General features: G+C 37.4%; 1 protein-coding gene across 5 annotated transcripts in view; it reads left to right on the forward strand.

Annotated features, from left to right (window-relative positions):
• GPD2 (glycerol-3-phosphate dehydrogenase 2) overlaps positions 1 to 17206 on the forward strand; it is a 138768-nt gene extending 121562 nt beyond the window's left edge. For 4 of the 5 annotated variants that reach the window (XM_007183100.2, XM_007183102.3, XM_007183101.3 and 1 more), the window contains exons 13-17: positions 888 to 1046; positions 9368 to 9480; positions 9567 to 9645; positions 9842 to 9940; positions 13116 to 17206. In XM_007183100.2, the coding sequence (XP_007183162.2) occupies positions 888 to 1046; positions 9368 to 9480; positions 9567 to 9645; positions 9842 to 9940; positions 13116 to 13241 (576 nt within the window). In that variant the 3' untranslated portion in view covers positions 13242 to 17206. The remainder of the gene's footprint in view (positions 1 to 887; positions 1047 to 9367; positions 9481 to 9566; positions 9646 to 9841; positions 9941 to 13115) is intronic. The other variant, XM_057550949.1, reaches the window with a different exon arrangement.
• The last annotated feature ends 1401 nt before the right edge of the window (positions 17207 to 18607 follow it).

Raw genomic sequence — 18607 nt, forward strand, 5'->3', positions numbered from 1 at the left:
CACTTTTCATCCTCTTTAGAAATAATACATAACTCAGTTTTAATGCTCATACATCAGTTAAAACCTGGAGAAAAATGTCTGCTCAGCACAGTTCCTTTCATTTACAAAATTTTAATTTCAACTCTGAAGTGATATTGATAGTGGTAACAATAATAATAGAAAATATGGATTTCTTTCTCCTCCATGGAGCTATCTCAAATCTTACTGATTCACAGTTGTTTGCCCCTTTTGAGAACTTGTAGCTCCTCAAGTTTGTACCACTCATGCACTGCCTGATGCCGTATCTTGACTTGACACTTTATATTCATCTATAATTCACTACGCTTTAAAAACATGGGTGTCCAGTAAGCATTTTGTTGTTGATTGAAGGCAAGACTTCTGTCATCTGATTACTCTCAGACAGAAAACTTTGGATAGCCAAAAGAGATGAGACCATAACTTTTTTTTTTTTTAACGTCTTTATTGGACTATAATTGCTTTACAGTGTTGTGTTAGTTTCTGCTGTATAACAAAGTGAATCAGCTATATGCATACGTATATCCCCATATCCCTTGCCTACTCAGCTATGTAAATTAACATCCATGTCATGTATGAACAACGAGGTGATTACTGTGGATGGTAAATGAAAAGTGATGCAATTTACATGTTTGCACCAGGTTCTATTCAAGGAGGAGGCATTAACTCTTATCCAAATTGTCCCAATTTCCAAATCTCCTTTGGCAGGCAGATGGGGAACTTGTATGATGTCACTAGGTTTCATGCCTGCTAAAGAACCAGAGTATGTAAAGAAAAAGTTCACTTTTCCTAAGCATGAATTTTAAGTGAAGCTTTATTCCCCCTTTTTAAAAAAGGCCTAAATTAATAATTTTACTTTAATTCAAACTCAGGTGAAATATGGGATTAAGGAGTATGCCTGCACTGCAGTGGATATGATTTCACGTCGTACTCGCCTGGCCTTTCTAAATGTCCAGGCAGCAGAGGAGGCCCTACCCAGGATCGTTGAACTGATGGGCAGAGAACTGAGCTGGGGTGATTCTAAAAAAAAGGTATTGTATAGAAGTCTTTAAAACCAGTTTCCATTATAAACATGCAATGTCTTAATCTGTTAGTAGAGGCTAGCATAGTTTTTTTTTTTTTTTTTAATTTATTTATTTATTTATTTATTTATTTATGGCTGTGTTGAGTCTTCGTTTTCTGTGCGAGGGCTTTCTCTAGTTGCGGCAAGTGGGGGCCACTCTTCATCGCGGTGCGCGGGCCTCTCACCATCGTGGCCTCTCCCGTTGCGGAGCACAGGCTCCAGACGCGCAGGCTCAGCAATTGTGGCTCACGGGCCCAGTTGCTCCGCGGCATGTGGGATCTTCCCAGACCAGGGCTCGAACCCGTGTCCCCTGCATTGGCAGGCAGACTCTCAACCACTGCGCCACCAGGGAAGCCCGCTAGCATAGTTTTTGATGGTGACTTTAGATTGCCTGCCAGTTTCTGTGTGTATGTGTTTAATATTGCTAGGCCTTAGAAAACTGGAAAGATATTCTTGTAAAAAATATCTTATTTTAACAAATTCTTGTAACAAATATCCTTATAACCAAATATTCTTCCTGGTTGTTTTTGGAAAATCCCTTATAGAAAAATGTTCTCAAATTTGTGGTCGTTAATTCCTGAAAAAGTAATATAATAACAATTGGGGGTAGAACCTTTTCTGGTTTTCATTGAAAACATTCTTAGGATGTATTCTACAGTGAAATTCACACTCCTGCAAGGTTGCCTTTGGTAGGAAATTGTGGTTTTATGGCCTGACCTCCAAATGCTTATTGATTTGTGTCATTTCAAATTTTATATTTATATCCAAATTAAAAAAAGAAAGCCAGCGATACTCAGATGCCCACATATACAGCCCTGGGCTTCTTGTAATAAACAGAAGACCGTCATGATTTTTAATTAAACCGAACTATTGTGATGCGCAGAGGCATTTTCATGTATTTATTCAGAAAATACTCTGTGTTCATTGGTTTAGTTCCTGCCCCCCCCCCCCCCCCAGAAATCTTTCTTGAACCCATTCCATGTAGGCTCTTTCGTGGCCACTTTGCTGTAGTGGCTCTGGTCACACTCCCCAGGCACCTTCATGTTGCTCAACGTGCTTGTCAGCTCTCGTCATCCTTTTACTCAACCAGTTAGTGGCCTTGACACAGTTGATTCCTCCCTCCTTCCTGAACACCACCTGTCTTAGTCTACTCAAGCTGCTGTAACAGGATACCACAGGCTGGGTGGCTTAAATAACAGACATTTATTTCTCACAGTTCTGGAGGCTGGAAATCTGAGATCAGAGTGCCAGGGTGAGATGGTTGGGTTCTGGCAAGAGCCTTCCTCCTGGCTTTGAAACAGATGCCTTCTCGGGGAGACAGAGAGAGAGAGAGAGAGCTCTTGCTGAGGGTGCTAATCCCAATGAGGTTTATCTAAAGCTAGTTACCTCCCCAAAGCCCCACCTCTGAATCCCATCACATTGGAGGTTAGGCTGTCAACATATGAATTTAGGGGGATACAATTCAGTCCACAGCACCATCTCTCTCAGATCTCCTCCTGCCTTCCTCAAACTACTGCTATTACTGACCTCTCCATGTCGTAAATACCTATTCCACTCTTTGGTTGCTTGGGCCTAAATCTTATTTTCATACTTGATCTAAGCCCATCAGCAAACCGTATCATACTTGTCTTCAAATAATGGCTTGAGTTCAACCCTTTCTTAACTGCTGTCACCCTGATTCAGGCTATAAGCATCTCTTACATGGATTATTATAACAGGAGCCCTCTGTAATCTGGCCACCACCTTTCTGATCCCCCTCATTTTTCTTCCCATTTATTCACTCTCTCCAACCCACAGGTTGAGTTGCTTTTCTTTATTCAAGCCCTACTGATCCCTCTCCCTGGAATGCTCTTCCCTAGCTGTCCTCATGGCCTATCCCTCACTTCCTCCTGGTCTCCACTCCAGGGAGGTCTCTCTTCACTGGACTGAATAAAAGAATAGCCCCCAATCCGAATGGCATCTTCTACTCCTTCCTTTATTTTTCTCTTTAGCATCAATTCTCATTTGACATACCATGCATTTAGTTTATTTACTGTCAGCCTCACCTCCCAAAGGAAGGGATGGGATCTGTTTTGTTTCTGTACCCTCAGTGCTTGGCATATAAAAGGCCCTAAATAATGTGTATTGAATGAGCGACTGAACATTATTGAGCATGTATGTCACGTGCTGAAGGTGTAAGAAAGGACCGGGCATAGGTCTTGTCCTTACAGCGTTTTCAATGTGGTGGAGATTCCTGAAGATGGTTACATATTTGTCACCTGGGAATGGTAGGGGAAAAGGCAGATTTTAAGGCTTGACTATCAGAGTCTTCAGGGGTGAAACCATGGCCCTACATTTAACATTTTCTCCTCCAGTAATTTTAATGCCATGTATGTAGTGTACTGCTGGTAGAAATCACTGTTTGAAAAGAGTTCCTTAATCCTATCACAACGCTGTCAGACATAACCTTTACCCTCATTTTATAGTTGAGGAAACAGGCTTAGGGAGAAATTCCCCATGAGAGTTCATACAACTAGTAGGTTGTGGAACTGGGATTGAAACCAGCTGTTCTGATCCCAGAGCATACCCTTTTCCCACCCCACCCTGTCGCCTCTGCATTGGCCGGACTGGTTTATAGCTCTTCCTGTTTTGAGTTTTGGTTTGGCCAATTAAAGCTATAAACTGGGGAGTAGTGGTGGTGGTGGGATGAATTGGGAGACTGGGATTGACATGTATACACTAATATGTATAAAATAGGTAACTAATAAGAACCTGCTGTATAAATAAAATAAAATTTTAAAAAAATGAAATAAATAAATAAATAAATAAATAAAGCTATATACTGAGGCAACACAAGAATGAAACTTACTCCTGTGCTACTGCCAATCATTTTTACCATATAGAAGGACTGGCGATAATGTGTTCCTGTAAAAATTATGGTTGAAATGATCTGAAGATGCAGGAAGGTACTTTGTGCCAGGAATTCAGGCTGTAGGAGGTAAGAAGGAGGAAGAAAATTCTGTAAACTGCTTGTGTTCAGCCCTCCCGAGGAAACTAGATTTAACTTCAGTTTAGATTTTATGAGCAGATTTAGGTACTCAGAAATATTCTCCCATCCCCCTTAACAAACAAAATAACAGAAATAAAAGACCTAAAGTTATTACTCAGTATCTGAGACATAGGAGTATTAATGAGAACTGTGGACAGTCTAGAGAGAACAAAGGAGAGGGAAAAAAGAATTAAAGGTTAGAAAGCTGGACTTCTGAGAAAAGGTTAAAAGCATTGGGATTACTTAACCTGCAAAAGTGAAAGAGGAACAAGGTGATAAATAACTCTCTGTAGATGAATTGTGGTTGTTTTTACCAGTCAATACTTAATGAGTGACTTGTATACTGAGCATTATACCAAATATTTTAGGGGAATAATAAATAGCTCATAGTTTCAGGGATCTTCAAATTTAATTGAGTGGTTACAACACATTTATACCTCAGAAATGTGTGTATATTTTCCAAAATTTATAGAAAGATTTAGAGAACTGTTACTCAAGACCAAAGGCAGCCAACTTGGAAGAAATAGTTAGGGAGGAAGGCGTTGTCTAGGGGACTTGGGGACTGACAGAGGAGTTGGTGAAGACATTTAGAGAATGTGTCATTGTCAAGTTGTGTTTTACACAATTATATAAATTAGTACATAATTATAAATACATATCAATATATAACATCAGTGAAAAGATGACTACATGGTCAAAAGAGTTTGGGAAGTTCTGAGTTAAACAAATGAAGCCATTTTCTTTAATGCAGATAATTTGGTGCCTTTAAAATGCTTAAGTGCATTGTCAGTTTCCAGAAGGCAATTTATTTGGAGACAGACCCAACTCTCACTTGTTGGAAGGGCTGGTAGAAAGGGAAACTAGTATTGCTTTAGGATGTATTTTGGGAAATGCTGCCGTATTATTTGGTAAGGTAGACTCTATAACCTTCAGACAAAACATGCATTTCATTGAGAGACTTTAAAGAGAAGGCCACTCGAGTAGATTGAGGGTGTCTCACAAAAAGAAATTATTTCAAAATTGATTCCAGCAAGGAGAATAAAGGGGAAGCAAGTGAAGAGATGGAGTGGCTATGGACAAAGCAAGCTAATAAGCACCAAATATCAAACAGATGGAAGATACGTACTCAACAATGAAAGGGTATCCAGGACTAATAAGCATGTGTATGAACAGTGTCAGGAATTGGCTGAGTGTTGGCAAAAATGCTAAAAACACCAAAAATAACTGTTAAAAATGGAAAAGAATGCAAGTAAGGCCTAACCTAGGTCGTTGCTCCAGGTGACTAGCACCAAATCCTTGACTGCTGGAGAAGGGAGAGAACTTTTCAACTCATAGTTTAATACCAATTTGTTTTTCTTTTTTTCCTTTTTGTCAAGGAGAATGATTTTCATTGTGAGAAGAGCAAAATAAATATTGGTAAGAGGAAAGAGACATTCAGATAGGAGGCTGCTCTAAATGAGTTTGTATGCCAACCCAGAAATGTTATACTTCAGGGTACTCAGAGAATTTGCAGATGGGATTTATTTAACTACTGTTGAGCTTTAAAATATTATGGCAATATGGCAAATAGGAACAGCACCAGAAGACAGAAGGTAGGCAAATGTAGTACCGCATTCCAAAAAGGGAGAAGGGGAGGGGAAATATAGTTTGTAACCTATAAATTAGTGGTCTTGGCATTGGTCTTGGGCAGTTTTCTAGGTTATGGCATTTTAAGTTTGTTTTATCAGCATTTAGCAAGAAGTAGTGATCACTGGAAGGTAGTAAGAAATCATTTCAGACATATTTTCTTTTCAGAAAGAGCAACAAGTTTGTTAGATCGAGGAAATGTTATAGACATAATGTATTTGGATTCCACGAAGCATTTTATGAAGCCCCATGTGATATCTTTTAAAATTGGTGGATTTGTAACCAGTCAAATGATCACTGTCCTCAGAAGAGGTCTTTGATAGCAGGTCATGAGGATTCTGTCTCTGGTCTTGACCTAGTCTACTGTGGTTGAAGTGCCTAGATTACGACATTGATGGCATGCCTCTTTGGTGTACCGGTAAGGAACTGGAGGGACAGTGAATGTTTGGTGACAACTTGAAGCAATGGGTGAGATTACATTAGGTATAATTTAATAGACATAAATGGCAAACCTTGCATTAGGTAGAAAAACAACTCCATCCATTCATGAGAGATTTGACAAGACTTTAACAGTAGCACATGCAAAAAAGAAATATGATTTTCGTTAACTGTGAATGCACAGCAGGTAACAGTGGATCATGGCTGCCCCCAAATGCAATTACAGTCTTAGGCTGCCTAATAGAAATCATATCTCTAGATTGATGAAGCTGATAGTTACTTCTTTCTAGGTACTTGCCAGATCTCTGCTGGAGTATTATGTTGTGTTCTGATCATTTTATTATATGACAGACTAGTTGTGGTTTGCGAGAAATTATTCAGCATGGTGATGGGATTTAAAATCATGTCTCATGCAGGAGAGTAGTTCTAGACTTAAAGAAAATTCTTAAAGAGGAAAGCTCTATCCTTAGATAGTTGTTGTGGTGTGATACAGGAAAAAAAAAACTTAGACTTTATAAAACATTACTGTAAGGGGAGGGGGTGGTGGTGGGATGTATTGGGAGATTGGGATTGACATATATACACTAATATGTATAAAACAGATAACTAATAAGAAACTGCTGTATAAAAAATAAATAAAATTCAAATATTAAAAAAAAGATAAAGAAGAAATTGCAGACTGTGTATTACCCCACCATTTTGCATGTCCTTACATTGCATTTCCACATATTTATATATGTACATACTATATCTTGAAGATAAAGCTTGGATCCTACTCTACAAAAAAAAAAAAATATATATATATATATATATATATATGTATAACAGAGTCACTTTGCTGTACAGAAGAAATTAACACAACATTGTAAATCAACTACACTTCAATAAAATTAAAAAAAAATAAACTCTCACTTTCCTTCCATGGAATTTCATTGAAAACAACCCCTCCCAACTTAAAAACAAACAAAAATTACTGTAAGAAAGTTGCACTAATCCCAAACGAATTGTAAGAATTGCAGAGATTGGTTTAATCTCAGCATAAATATTTTTAGCAGTTGGAGTCTTCCCTTTATGGGCTGCTTTCAGTGGAACTGAGTTACCTCCCTATTGCTAGAGCTCTTCTTTAGATGGAGACCTCATGCTTCTATTTTCGGAACGTTGTAAAGGAAATGTGGGGTTAGGGAGGTACTTTGGGTGACTTCTAGGGAAAGAAGCCCTTTCAGCTTTAAATTCCATGATTCCTTGCTTGATATGGAGTATGGATAAATTACATAGGCAATAAAGGGACATGACTCGAGGAAGAGCTTGTTCTTGGAGGGAAGTATCAGAGGTGCCACTTCCAAGGAGATGAACATTGAACCAGTTTATAGAAAATGACTGGGCAAAATTGGTGCAATAGAAGAATAATTTTATTTATAACTATTGGATTTTCCTGTGTGAAGAGAGTAATCTGCCAGTGAAGAATGCCCTTGGTGACTTCAAAGGCAAGTTTTATGTATAACTTATATGTCATGTATATGTGTGTGTGTAATAAAATAAATATTTTCTATTATATATAATAAAATAAATATATAATATAATAAACATATATAATAAAATAAAATTCCTAATCTTCTTACATAGCAAAATGAAAAGTTAGAAATGCTAAAAAGTTCTCTCAGCTAATATATATATTATATATATATATATTTATGTTTTAAAATATATATGTCTCCTAAGAGAAAGGAAAGTAGGAAGGGAATAATCTCAGAAAAAAATTTATCTTCCGAAGAAAAAGGAGTGAAGGGACTCGTCACTGACATAAACAAAGAAATATAAACACATTTCCTGCAAGAGCATGTACCATTGTTTTATTTTCCTTGTTTCATTTTGCACTGGCACTATTCTGCAGGCCAGAATCTGGGTCTACAAATTGATTTAGTCAGATCCTTTGAGGGGAAGTCTGAGAAATTTAAGACTTGTGTTCGTAAGCATTTTCTATGTTATACTGTATAACAATTTCAGAAGCTCACTGGTCTACCATAGCAAGCACTTACTTTTCAGTCATCTTACCTGAAGGCTGCATGTTAGCTGCTGTGGCTCTTCTTCATATTTCAGATTGGCTTCGGATCTCTCTGATTCATGCCCTTCTTATGGTACAGGAGCAAGAGAGGCTAAGCAAAACTGTGCAATTTTGTCTAAAGCTTTTGCTCAAAAGTGGCATATATTATATCCATACATGTGCCACTGGCCAAAGTAAATCACATGTCCAGACTCACATCAATGGGGTTGAGAAGTATACTTATGGGGGGAGAAGTGTGTGTGTGTGTGTGTGTGTGTGTGTGTGTGTGTGTGTGTGTGTATGAGAAGAAAGAGATATTTGTGAACAATATACAGCACAATAGAGTCATTTTGGAAGTTCTTAGTTGGGAGACTGGCGTGATGAAATCTAAGAAAGACAGTGTTCTCAGCAATAGGTAGTATCAGTTGAGGCCGAGATCATTGAAAACAGGAAGAGTAACTATTCAATAGAACAGCTTGTTTCTTCTGGTGACTCTGTAACTTCCACCCAACTACCAGCATCCTAGTGACAAAATTTTAGAATTAGTTAACCCCATGATGTCTGTCTTGGTACCGCATGCCACGTTATAATCGTTGTTCAAGTCCTGGATGTCTTCTTCACTTTTAATTGCTCTTTTGTCACCAAATCACCCATAGATTTTGCTAGTCAATACTGTGGAAGAATATTCAGCAGTAAAAAGAAACAAAATATTAAAACATGCAACAACGTGAATGAACCTCGGAATTGTCATGCTATATGAAAGTAGTCAAACACAGAAGACTACAAACTATATGAACACTTTCACATGAAATTCTAGAAAAAGCAAAACTCTGGTGACAAAATCAGATCAGTGGCCTGGGGCTAGAGGTCAGGGGAAGGAATCAATTGCAAATGGGAATAAGGAAGCTTTTTAGGGGGATAGAAATGTTCTATATCTTGATCATGGTGGGATATACATCGAACTGCATACCCAAAATAGGTGAATTTTATTGAATAAAATTATACTTCAGTAAAACCGGACGAAATAAAAAATTGACCTGGCCAGAAAAAGGAGGATGAGCTTTCATTTTAGAAAACCAAGTGGAAAAAAAAAGGAAGAAAAAAATCAATAATTCTTTCCATAAATCTTTGAACTTTGTGTGTGTCTGTGTTTTAGGAAGAACTTGAAACAGCCAAGAAGTTTCTGTATTATGAAATGGGCTATAAATCTCGATCGGAACAGTTAACAGATCACTCTGAAATTAGCCTACTGCCTTCAGACATTGACAGGTACTTCTAATAAGTTTCTGTATCTCTCTTTTTTTTGTCTTCACTTATCTAAGTATATTTTTCCATTATTCAATGTTGTGTTCCAGGTACAAGAAGAGATTTCATAAGTTTGATGCAGACCAAAAAGGCTTTATTACCACTGTTGATGTTCAGCGTGTATTAGAGGTAATTTTTTTTTTTTTTGGTTCAATATCTTTGATAGCAGAAGAATGTAAAGATTATACTAGGTAATTTTTTTCTCATCTAGTGCTTTCTATAAGTAATATTTCTCTCTGAATTTTTGAAAGGCTGGTAACATTGATAAAGTGATATGCATAATTTCTAATGAAACTTCATTATTTTGTGCTTTCCTTTTACTTAGAGTATCAGTGTCCAAATGGATGAAAATACACTACATGAAATTCTGAATGAAGTAGATTTGAATAAAAACGGACAGGTTGAACTCAATGAATTTTTGCAGGTGAGTCGTGGTGAAAGGAAACAAGTGTATTTGCTTTTTATCTATTGGTCAATTTATATTCAGGAATGGATTTTGAAGTCCCCACAGTTGTCACCTCATTCTGAAAAAGAAGAAAGCTTGAAGCCAGCAAAGGTTGATATGTCTGCCCTTAAGGATAAGGCTTTACGTGGTGCATGTTCTTTTGCTTTTTATAAGACACGTTCCGTTGCGCTGGGCAATTTAGATTAAATCTAAGTTAATTATGGCTTAAAGGACTAAATCAGAAGTGTGCTTTATAAAGAGTATGCCGTGGGATAGCACCACCGGACCCTTCTTTACTTCTAATGTGGAAAGTATATTTTTAATCGAGGAAGTTTAAAGAAATCAGAGTTGTATTCATTTGAGAATCATATTCACTTGAGAACCCAACATGTGATGATTATATTCTTACATTAGAATGAACCTGAAAAGCAAAAGAAAGAAAACCTATATTTTGGGGTCAAGACCATGTAATTCAAGCATTTCTATTTCTAATTTTCCACTTACTCAAGGCTCAGTTGTTTAATCATAACCAGGAAGGAAGTAAATTTTGTTAACTTTAACTTCATACTGGATGCTACACATCATTCCTAAAAGTTCCTTAAAAGAAAGAAACTCAACAAACCCATACATTATTTGTAACTGTCCATAGGACTCTGCTCTTATGAAGAATGTATTGGTTTCCAAGCAGCCAGGTTTTTTCTGTACTGCTTCTTGGGCAGGTATTTCAAATGAATGCCAGGTCTTGCTTGCACCATGGCAATGATGAATGCTGAACATGAAATAAATTAATGCTGGGGATTTTGGTCAATGTCAGCCCTTTCTTCACTGTGTCAAGTTAAACAAACAAGATCAAGGCAAAGGAAATGGTAATTGTCTCTCTGGAGATGAGCTGCAGATAAGAGCATTGTTGAATCTAAATGCAGAAAATTTTCACAGGTTGTGTCCAGCATTACAAAAAAGAATGTTTAGTTCTTTAGCTTACTGTTTAACTAAGTGGACATTTGAAATTGAGTTTAAAACGTATGCTTGGGAATTAGAAACCATTTCATACATTTTTTGTCTTTTTTTCTGTGAGAAAATTTTTTTGTCTGTCTCAGGATTTTAGAAAACTTTTCTTCAGATAAATAGTTAATGCTTTGTTTCATATATGTTGTAAATAAACAACAGCATTTAGGGTTCAAGGACCTGGGGTCTTAGAAACAATGAGTCTAATTTTATGGATATGCTATGTGGTTTGGGTGTTAAGTAATTTTCTTGAGTGCAATAGAGTTAAACACGCACAAAATAATTTAAACCATCTGCAGGCTTTCTTGTAGAGTCTTTTTAATAATTGAGTATTTCTTGTCCAATTCTAAATGAAAGAGACTATTCATGCTTCTACTAAGTACAAATACACAGTGTAATTTTCAACTTAAAAACGCTGACAATATTTCTTATGAGATATATTCACACCCAAATACTATTTTTTTCTCGTAATATGGTTTCAAGATATATGTAATGTTTGAAGAAGACTTTGAGTTTTTAAAGGTTGGTACATCATACAATGTTTCTGGATAAAGAAAAAAAACTCCAGCTCTCTCAGTTTTGTTAGCGCTGATAAACTTTGAAAGTCTTTATGGAATCAGAGGCAAGACGATAAACAATCAATTGTTCCATCTGTAGATGTCAGCATTCTTTGTTACACCATTCATCAGAAGCAAAGTATGTTTTCAGGGTTTTATTTTACTTTTCATAAAATATTTTCCTTCTCTGAAGATTAAGAGCCCGTGTTTATCCCATTAAACACCATTTTGAATATAGACTTTTAAAAATAATCCTCATGGAAGGATCTCTATAGATACTGTATGGTTACATGACTTTATTTTTAGGTTTGGGCTCTAATGACACTTCTGCATGTAGAAGTCCATCTCTAATAAGCAATAGCTTGTGAAACAGCTTTTAATAAGGTCATGAAATTCTGATCCAGCCCCTTGGCAGATGCCTCTGACCCTTATTCAGAGTCTTTTTTAAGAAATGTATTTCTTTAGGCTAAACACTATAACCCTAAAAATATTTTGAGGATTTACAGGTATATATATCTGATGAATGACTAAATCAGTTCTTTAAAAAACAAATAGATAAAAAAGATTGAGGAAGTGAGATCAAGAAAATAGTAAAAACCACATCAACTTGAATAGGAAAAAAAAAAATCCCCATGCTCATAATTGCACAGTGCCTTCCAGATTAACGGCGTTTGCCCGCTGACTGCATGTAATTTCAAGACTAATTCTGATTTTATCCACTGGATAAAAATGAATTAGCTAAAATCTGGGCTGTGGAGTGCTTTTAATTCTTAAGGTAGATCTCTGGGTCCATTTTCAAGGACTTAAATGTAAATTACTGTAAAAAGTCTTTAAGGAATTTGGATTTGGGGGACTTGAAGTTGTCAAGTACAGTAACACTAAAAAAAGAGTAGTTAAATATAGGTCACACTTTGTCTTTGTTCAATCCCTGAGATTCCCTTTTAAGATTTTAAAATGGAATTAAAGATTCAATATTTGAGTTGCTCAAAAAAAATATATGCTCTGAGCACATTAAGGGGCAAAAAGTGATGCATTCGATTTGCATTTAAAGGCAGGCTGATTTGCTATAGGTATAGTTTTTGCAGCTGTGGCAAAATACCTGCCCCTTTCCCCCTTTTTGAAATGTTTGAAAACAGTACTCTTTTTTTTTTTTTAATTAATTTATTTATTTTTGGCTGTGTTGGGTCTTCATTTCTGTGCGAGGGCTTTCTCTAGTTGCGGCGAGTGGGGGCCACTCTTCATCGCGGTGCGCGGGCCTCTCGCTATCGCGGCCTCTCTTGTTGCAGAGCACAGGCTCCAGACGCGCAGGCTCAGTAGTTGTGGCTCACGGGCCTAGTTGCTCCGCGGCACGTGGGATCTTCCCAGACCAGGGCTCGAACCCGTGTCCCCTGCAGTGGCAGGCAGATTCTCAACCACTGCGCCACCAGGGAAGCCCCAAGTGTACTCTTCTTAAGTGAGCTGTAGTACTTGCTGCGGTTTTCGATGGGGGCACGTAATTACCCCTGCCTGCTGCAAGGGTAGCCATTAAAATGCCATGGAGAAGGGAGGAAGCTGGCTGGCCTTCTGAATCTGTTGCCTATCTTCTCTTTAAGCTGATGAGTGCTGTTCAAAAAGGAAGGGTGTCTGGAAGCCGGCTTGCTATACTCATGAAAACTGCAGAGGAGAACCTCGACAGAAGAGTTCCCATCCCCGTGGACCGAAGCTGTGGAGGACTGTGAGTCTGAGCAGTAAATCCACAGCCAGCAAACACAGGAACAACAAACCATCATGTAACAAACCAGAGATGACTTACACCATCTAAAATAGCGGATATGGATAGCTGCCTTGTTTTAACACTGGGAAACGTTCCAAAGCTTTAGGATGTCAATGTATACCCTTTAATTTGTATTTGCCATTCAATCAAGCTTCTTAAAAGTGTACTTTATCTTTTCTTTCCTAATTTTCAATGCACACTGGTTTAACGTTTTGCATTTATTTTGTGACCTGTTAGACTGGACATGCTCCCTTTTTGTGTGTTTATTCATTTATTCTAAGTCAGTTTTAGAGGCAGAATATTTTGGCAGAAATTGAAAAAAGAAGCTGGAAACATTTCATGATTTGCACAAAGCTCTGGACATTAAGCTTGTTGATAGTATTCGTTCTTAAAAGAAATTGAGTGGGGTGGGACCTATTAAAACGATAGTGTTTCTGGAGACCCCTCAGCCCCTTCCTCCTCCAGCTTGTCTGCCTTCCTCATCCAGACTTTATATCTAGAGCGTGACTGGCAAAACTGGAGAAGGAAGAAAAAGTTTAGATCTGGTTATAGGAGCAAATCTCAGAGAAACTCTGAAAGCTTCCAGAATCACAGGTACAAGATATAAGGATAGCACTGACATTTGCTGGGAGTTACAGTGATAGTTTCATCTCAGCAATTCATTTTTTTTCCCCAGTCACTGCTGGTTTTTCTTTGACTATTACAGTTGCCAGGAAGATCCTTGCTTTTCTTACTTTAAAACCAGCATTTAAGTGGCAAGTTGGATACATTGCGATGGGACTAAATTTCTCAAATCTTTACAGTAGTAATAAATTTAAGGATTAAAAACCTGTGTTTATATGTCCACATATTATAGCACAATTTTCAATCCCCAAATCCTAGATCTTGGAGCATGTGATACTGTCAAACATGACCTATTTTGCTCAGGTTATTGCATCATTTGGGGGAGTATTTGTAAACGGATAGTAAAAGAGGATAGAAATAGCCTTTAGTTAACTTTAGTTACAATTATTTATAAAAAGCCACAAAATTGCAGTGTCCAAGGTCATTTTAATTGCTTAAAGCCTTTCTCCTTCTGTACTCAATAGAAAAGTTCTCAATCAACCAAAAAGAAAAAGAGAAAACCACGCTCAACACACACACACGCATTCCCCCATCACACACATACACACTCACAGAAAGACAAAACAAGACAAAAAAATCAATCTGCCCATACCACTCTCTATATACTACCAATTGTGAAATAGATAGCTAGTGGGAAGCAGCCGCATAGCACAGGGAGATCAGCTCAGTGCTTTGTGACCACCTAGAGGGGTGGGATAGGGAGGGTGGGAGGGAGATGCAAGAGGGAGGAGATATGGGGATATATGTATATGTGTAGCTGATTCACTTCGTTATAAAGCAGAAACTAACACACCATTGTGAAGCAATTTTATTCCAATAAAAATGTTAAAAAAAATCAATCTGCCCAGAATTTAGTAAATATGTAATATACTGAATTTAAAGGGCCAATTTGGTATGCTTTTACAATAGTTTGGTGGCATTTTAGCCAGTCATCTGAATGTTTATTCATTGTGCTTCCTCTTGTGAAGTTAACTACCTACTTTTTTTTTTTTTTAAGATCACGTTGTGTATGAAATAGGAAATGTGACCCTTTATTTAATGTCAGGTTTTCATTGTGCAGACTCGAGACCTTAATTTTTCAGACTGGTACATAAACACTTTTGTGCTATTATTTCTATATATGTCAACATTGTAGAATATCTTTATGCCTCATTCACGTGGGGTATGAGCCTGTCTGCCATAATATACACACTGGAGGTTCACTCACCTAAGCCCCTACCTCTACCTCTGAAATAAACAGTGAAGATAGCACCTTAACTCATTTCGCTTTTAAATGAAGTTTAGACTTAACACTTCCTAAAGGAAAACCTAAAGCAGAGAAAGTGACCTCCCAGGTATCACTGTGAAGTTTTTTCTTTTAAGGTGTGAATTTTTTTTTTACACTGGTTTCTTCCTTCCTTTCTTCCTTCCTTCCTCCCTCCCTCCCTCCCTTCCTTCCTTTCTTTCTTTCTTTTTTAATAATAGAAGCACGTGGCTTTGTAACTTAGTGTTTTTCTATCAAGACACTAACTTCACTGTTTAGAGCCCAGTGACCCTTCATAGATAGAAGAGCTGGCCTTTAAAACATCAGAGACGATGTACCACAATATTGTACATTTGTGCTCTCTCTCTTTCTCTGTCTCCTTTTCTAGTTAAATCAAGACAACGATGACTTGTATCCTCCCTGAATCCATTACAGTAGGGACCAGGCTTATAACCTGACTGGCCTGGGCAGAGCTGTATTTGAAAAGAGGCCTTGTTTCTGCATGCTTTGTTATGAGTGAAGTTCCTTTAAGGACAAAGAAAAACGCACTTTTCTTCTTTTGAGCATATCTGCTTTTGCTTAAAATCTGCTAATTCTAAAACATACGCTCCTTCACCAATCCCAGAGACTCATCTTGGAAACGAGCTGGTTCCAAGTCTTTACTGTGAATAAAGCGCCCCTGCATTTTTGTGTAAGTTCTTAATTAAACCTGTACAGCTTCTTTACCTGATTTCAGAAAAGGAGAGAAGAAATGGGGTGAGGGGAGGTGTGAGTGTGATTCAAAATCTATTCCAAGCACAAAAGAATTATTTTCTTTTTTGCATAAACATGGTATCAGCTGATTCTGTTGGGGTGGGTGTGAGGTGTGTAGAGATTGTCTTTTATCAAGTGATTTATTTAAAGAGGCTTTGAGGGGATTCAGGTGAAGGAGCCCCCATCTGTGGTGGAGAGCTGGATGCTCCTTTCAGTAGCCCTTCCCACAGTCATGACAATAGTGATAAGGCTGGATTATTTGTTAAGCCAAGGTTGTCTGCCTCACATCCTTCATGCTGCTGCAACGTTCTTGCTTTCCATCAATTTCTACTGAGTGTAACTTTAGGATTTCTACTACTAAATGCATGCTCCCTATTTTGCTTTAGTTTCTAGCTTTGTCTTTTTCAAAATATATGTAGCTCACTCCTTTGTACAACAGAAATTTCATTCTTTTACTAAACATACTGTAAGAATGATCATTGATCTTATTTCCTTTTTTTATGTATTTGTAAAGATTTTTGGCATATGAATGTACTAATATTGAAGTCAACGATGCTAAGAACTTGCACTGTTTTGCATTATGTCAATCCTTTTTAGGGAGTAAAAGAGCCCTACTGTGCTTTTAAAGAATATCAAGTATAAACCCAGTACTGGAGTCGATATACACACTGCATGTTTTCATATATGGCATTTTTTATGTATTGTGTTGGGTTATTGTTCTAGATTGGACTCTTAAATACTATGTTTGAGGCTGGGTTGTCATTTTTATAACTGTCTTGGTGTTTTATCACCATTATTTATTACTCTTGATATACAGAATGAGCTGCATGCATTTATAGAGCAATAAGAGGATGTATTTAATGTGCCTTGTTTTTAACTGAATAAGAACTGAAAGCACGAATCAATAAAACTGATTAAAATGGGCTACTTACTGGCATTTTGATGTTACTTGCAGTCAGAGAAATAACTTTGATTACTGTTGAAGTTTAAAAAGTTTGAAAATATCTTCACAAACAGTATTTTTAATTGCACTCACACATTATTTTCACTTGCAATTTTGTAATTTTATCTCAAAAGTGAACCCCTGCATAGACCAATGCAATTTTATGAGACTGCCAGGTTTATTTGTATTAATTTGTTGCTGGAGGCTTTAGGGCACGACTTCTGTATCTGTGCAATCCTATTCTAAAATTACATTCATCCTATTCAACTCTGTTGAATTCTTTTTTTCCTCTCTTTCTTTTTTTTTTTTTTTTGTCAACCAGAGCCTTTCAGCCTCAGCGTTTCCAGGCACACTGATGAATTTTATCATAAGTAAAATCAATAGAAATGAATGGGAAAGATTACATAATCCATTTTGATCATCTTACATGTCACGTTAGTGTAGGGTTGCCAAGTGTTGATAAATGCTCTGACAGAAAAAATGCTATATATTTTCATTGTCAGTAAATCAGTAAAGCTGTTACCAGTTTTAACACAAATTTTATAATGCCTATGTTATTTTATATGTTTTAATTTACACATGTATATGGAACACCGTCTCCATTTGTGGTTTAGAAGCGCTGCCTCTTGGTTTTGTGTGCTCAAAGGCCTGTGTGAGCTTCTGAAGTTTCTTTGAAATTGTATAGAATAACCCAGAGCACTGGCCCCCAGACAGACTTGGAACAATGAACTGTTTGTTCAATGCCTGGAAAAAAATATATAGCAGCTCAAAACATTGTTCATTGATTTAGCTTATCAAATTTTATAGCACTTCAAAATTTGTCAACATAAAATTTGTCAAAATACATTGCTCCCAGTTTTCAAAATTTATGGTAATGAATTTATGGTAATCAAAGAAAGAGAAATGGATACTCACATCGACATTTTGCAGTCTTGGTCAACACTGCAGTATCATCGGCGGCAGATTTCACCTGATGACATTTGACTTAGGAAGGAAACAGACCACAGAAGTTTTAAATTGTTCTGGCACCCTCATAACGAGAGTATTTCTGTATAGGAGATAGAGTTGATGAGCCTTGTGTGCTTGTACTTTGTATTTTAGGTGTCTAATTAGCTACCACACTTGTGAAATACGTGCACACAAGGTGAGGTATGTGAGCCATGATGACACCAGACATAGTCCTGCAGGTCCTGTGCTAAGAAGGCGGTGGGGCCTTGTCAAAAATCAATAAATACCTTGGCATTTTGTTAAATGCTTGATCCAGAATAGTAAAATTTATTTGATCTAAACAAAATACCACTTTTGCAAAATGGGCTATCTTCATTCTCCACACGCGGCATCGAATTGCGTTGCTTAGCAAACCATACCATCGGTTCCCTGTTAGTTCCCCATATTCACACTGGGGTTGCTTGAAACTATGTCGGTTAAGGTGTGTATCCTGTAGTCGTGGATAATATATCATGTTTCAGTGGAAGAGATGGGAGGATTGAGTGTCACTTGGATAATAGAGCATGGCACGTGGTACAACTGGTTCCACCCGCTTCTGAGCCCTTCAAGCCCACCTTGCTGTGTCTGAAGCAGAATCTGCTCTCATTCTCCAGGTACAGCGACTCCTGTAGAGCCCGGGCTCTACTCCTGTAGAGCCCTTCACTGGCTGCTAGCTTTCCTTCAGTGTGGTGTTTCAAGGAGTTGGGAAGTGGAAAAGTATTTTTTTCTTTTCTTTTAGCCTTGGTGCCTATTAAAAAACAGTTTAGGTAAAGGAGAATCT

This window comes from Balaenoptera acutorostrata, chromosome 8, assembly GCF_949987535.1.
Source record: "Balaenoptera acutorostrata chromosome 8, mBalAcu1.1, whole genome shotgun sequence".
Classification (NCBI taxonomy): Eukaryota; Metazoa; Chordata; class Mammalia; order Artiodactyla; family Balaenopteridae; genus Balaenoptera; species Balaenoptera acutorostrata.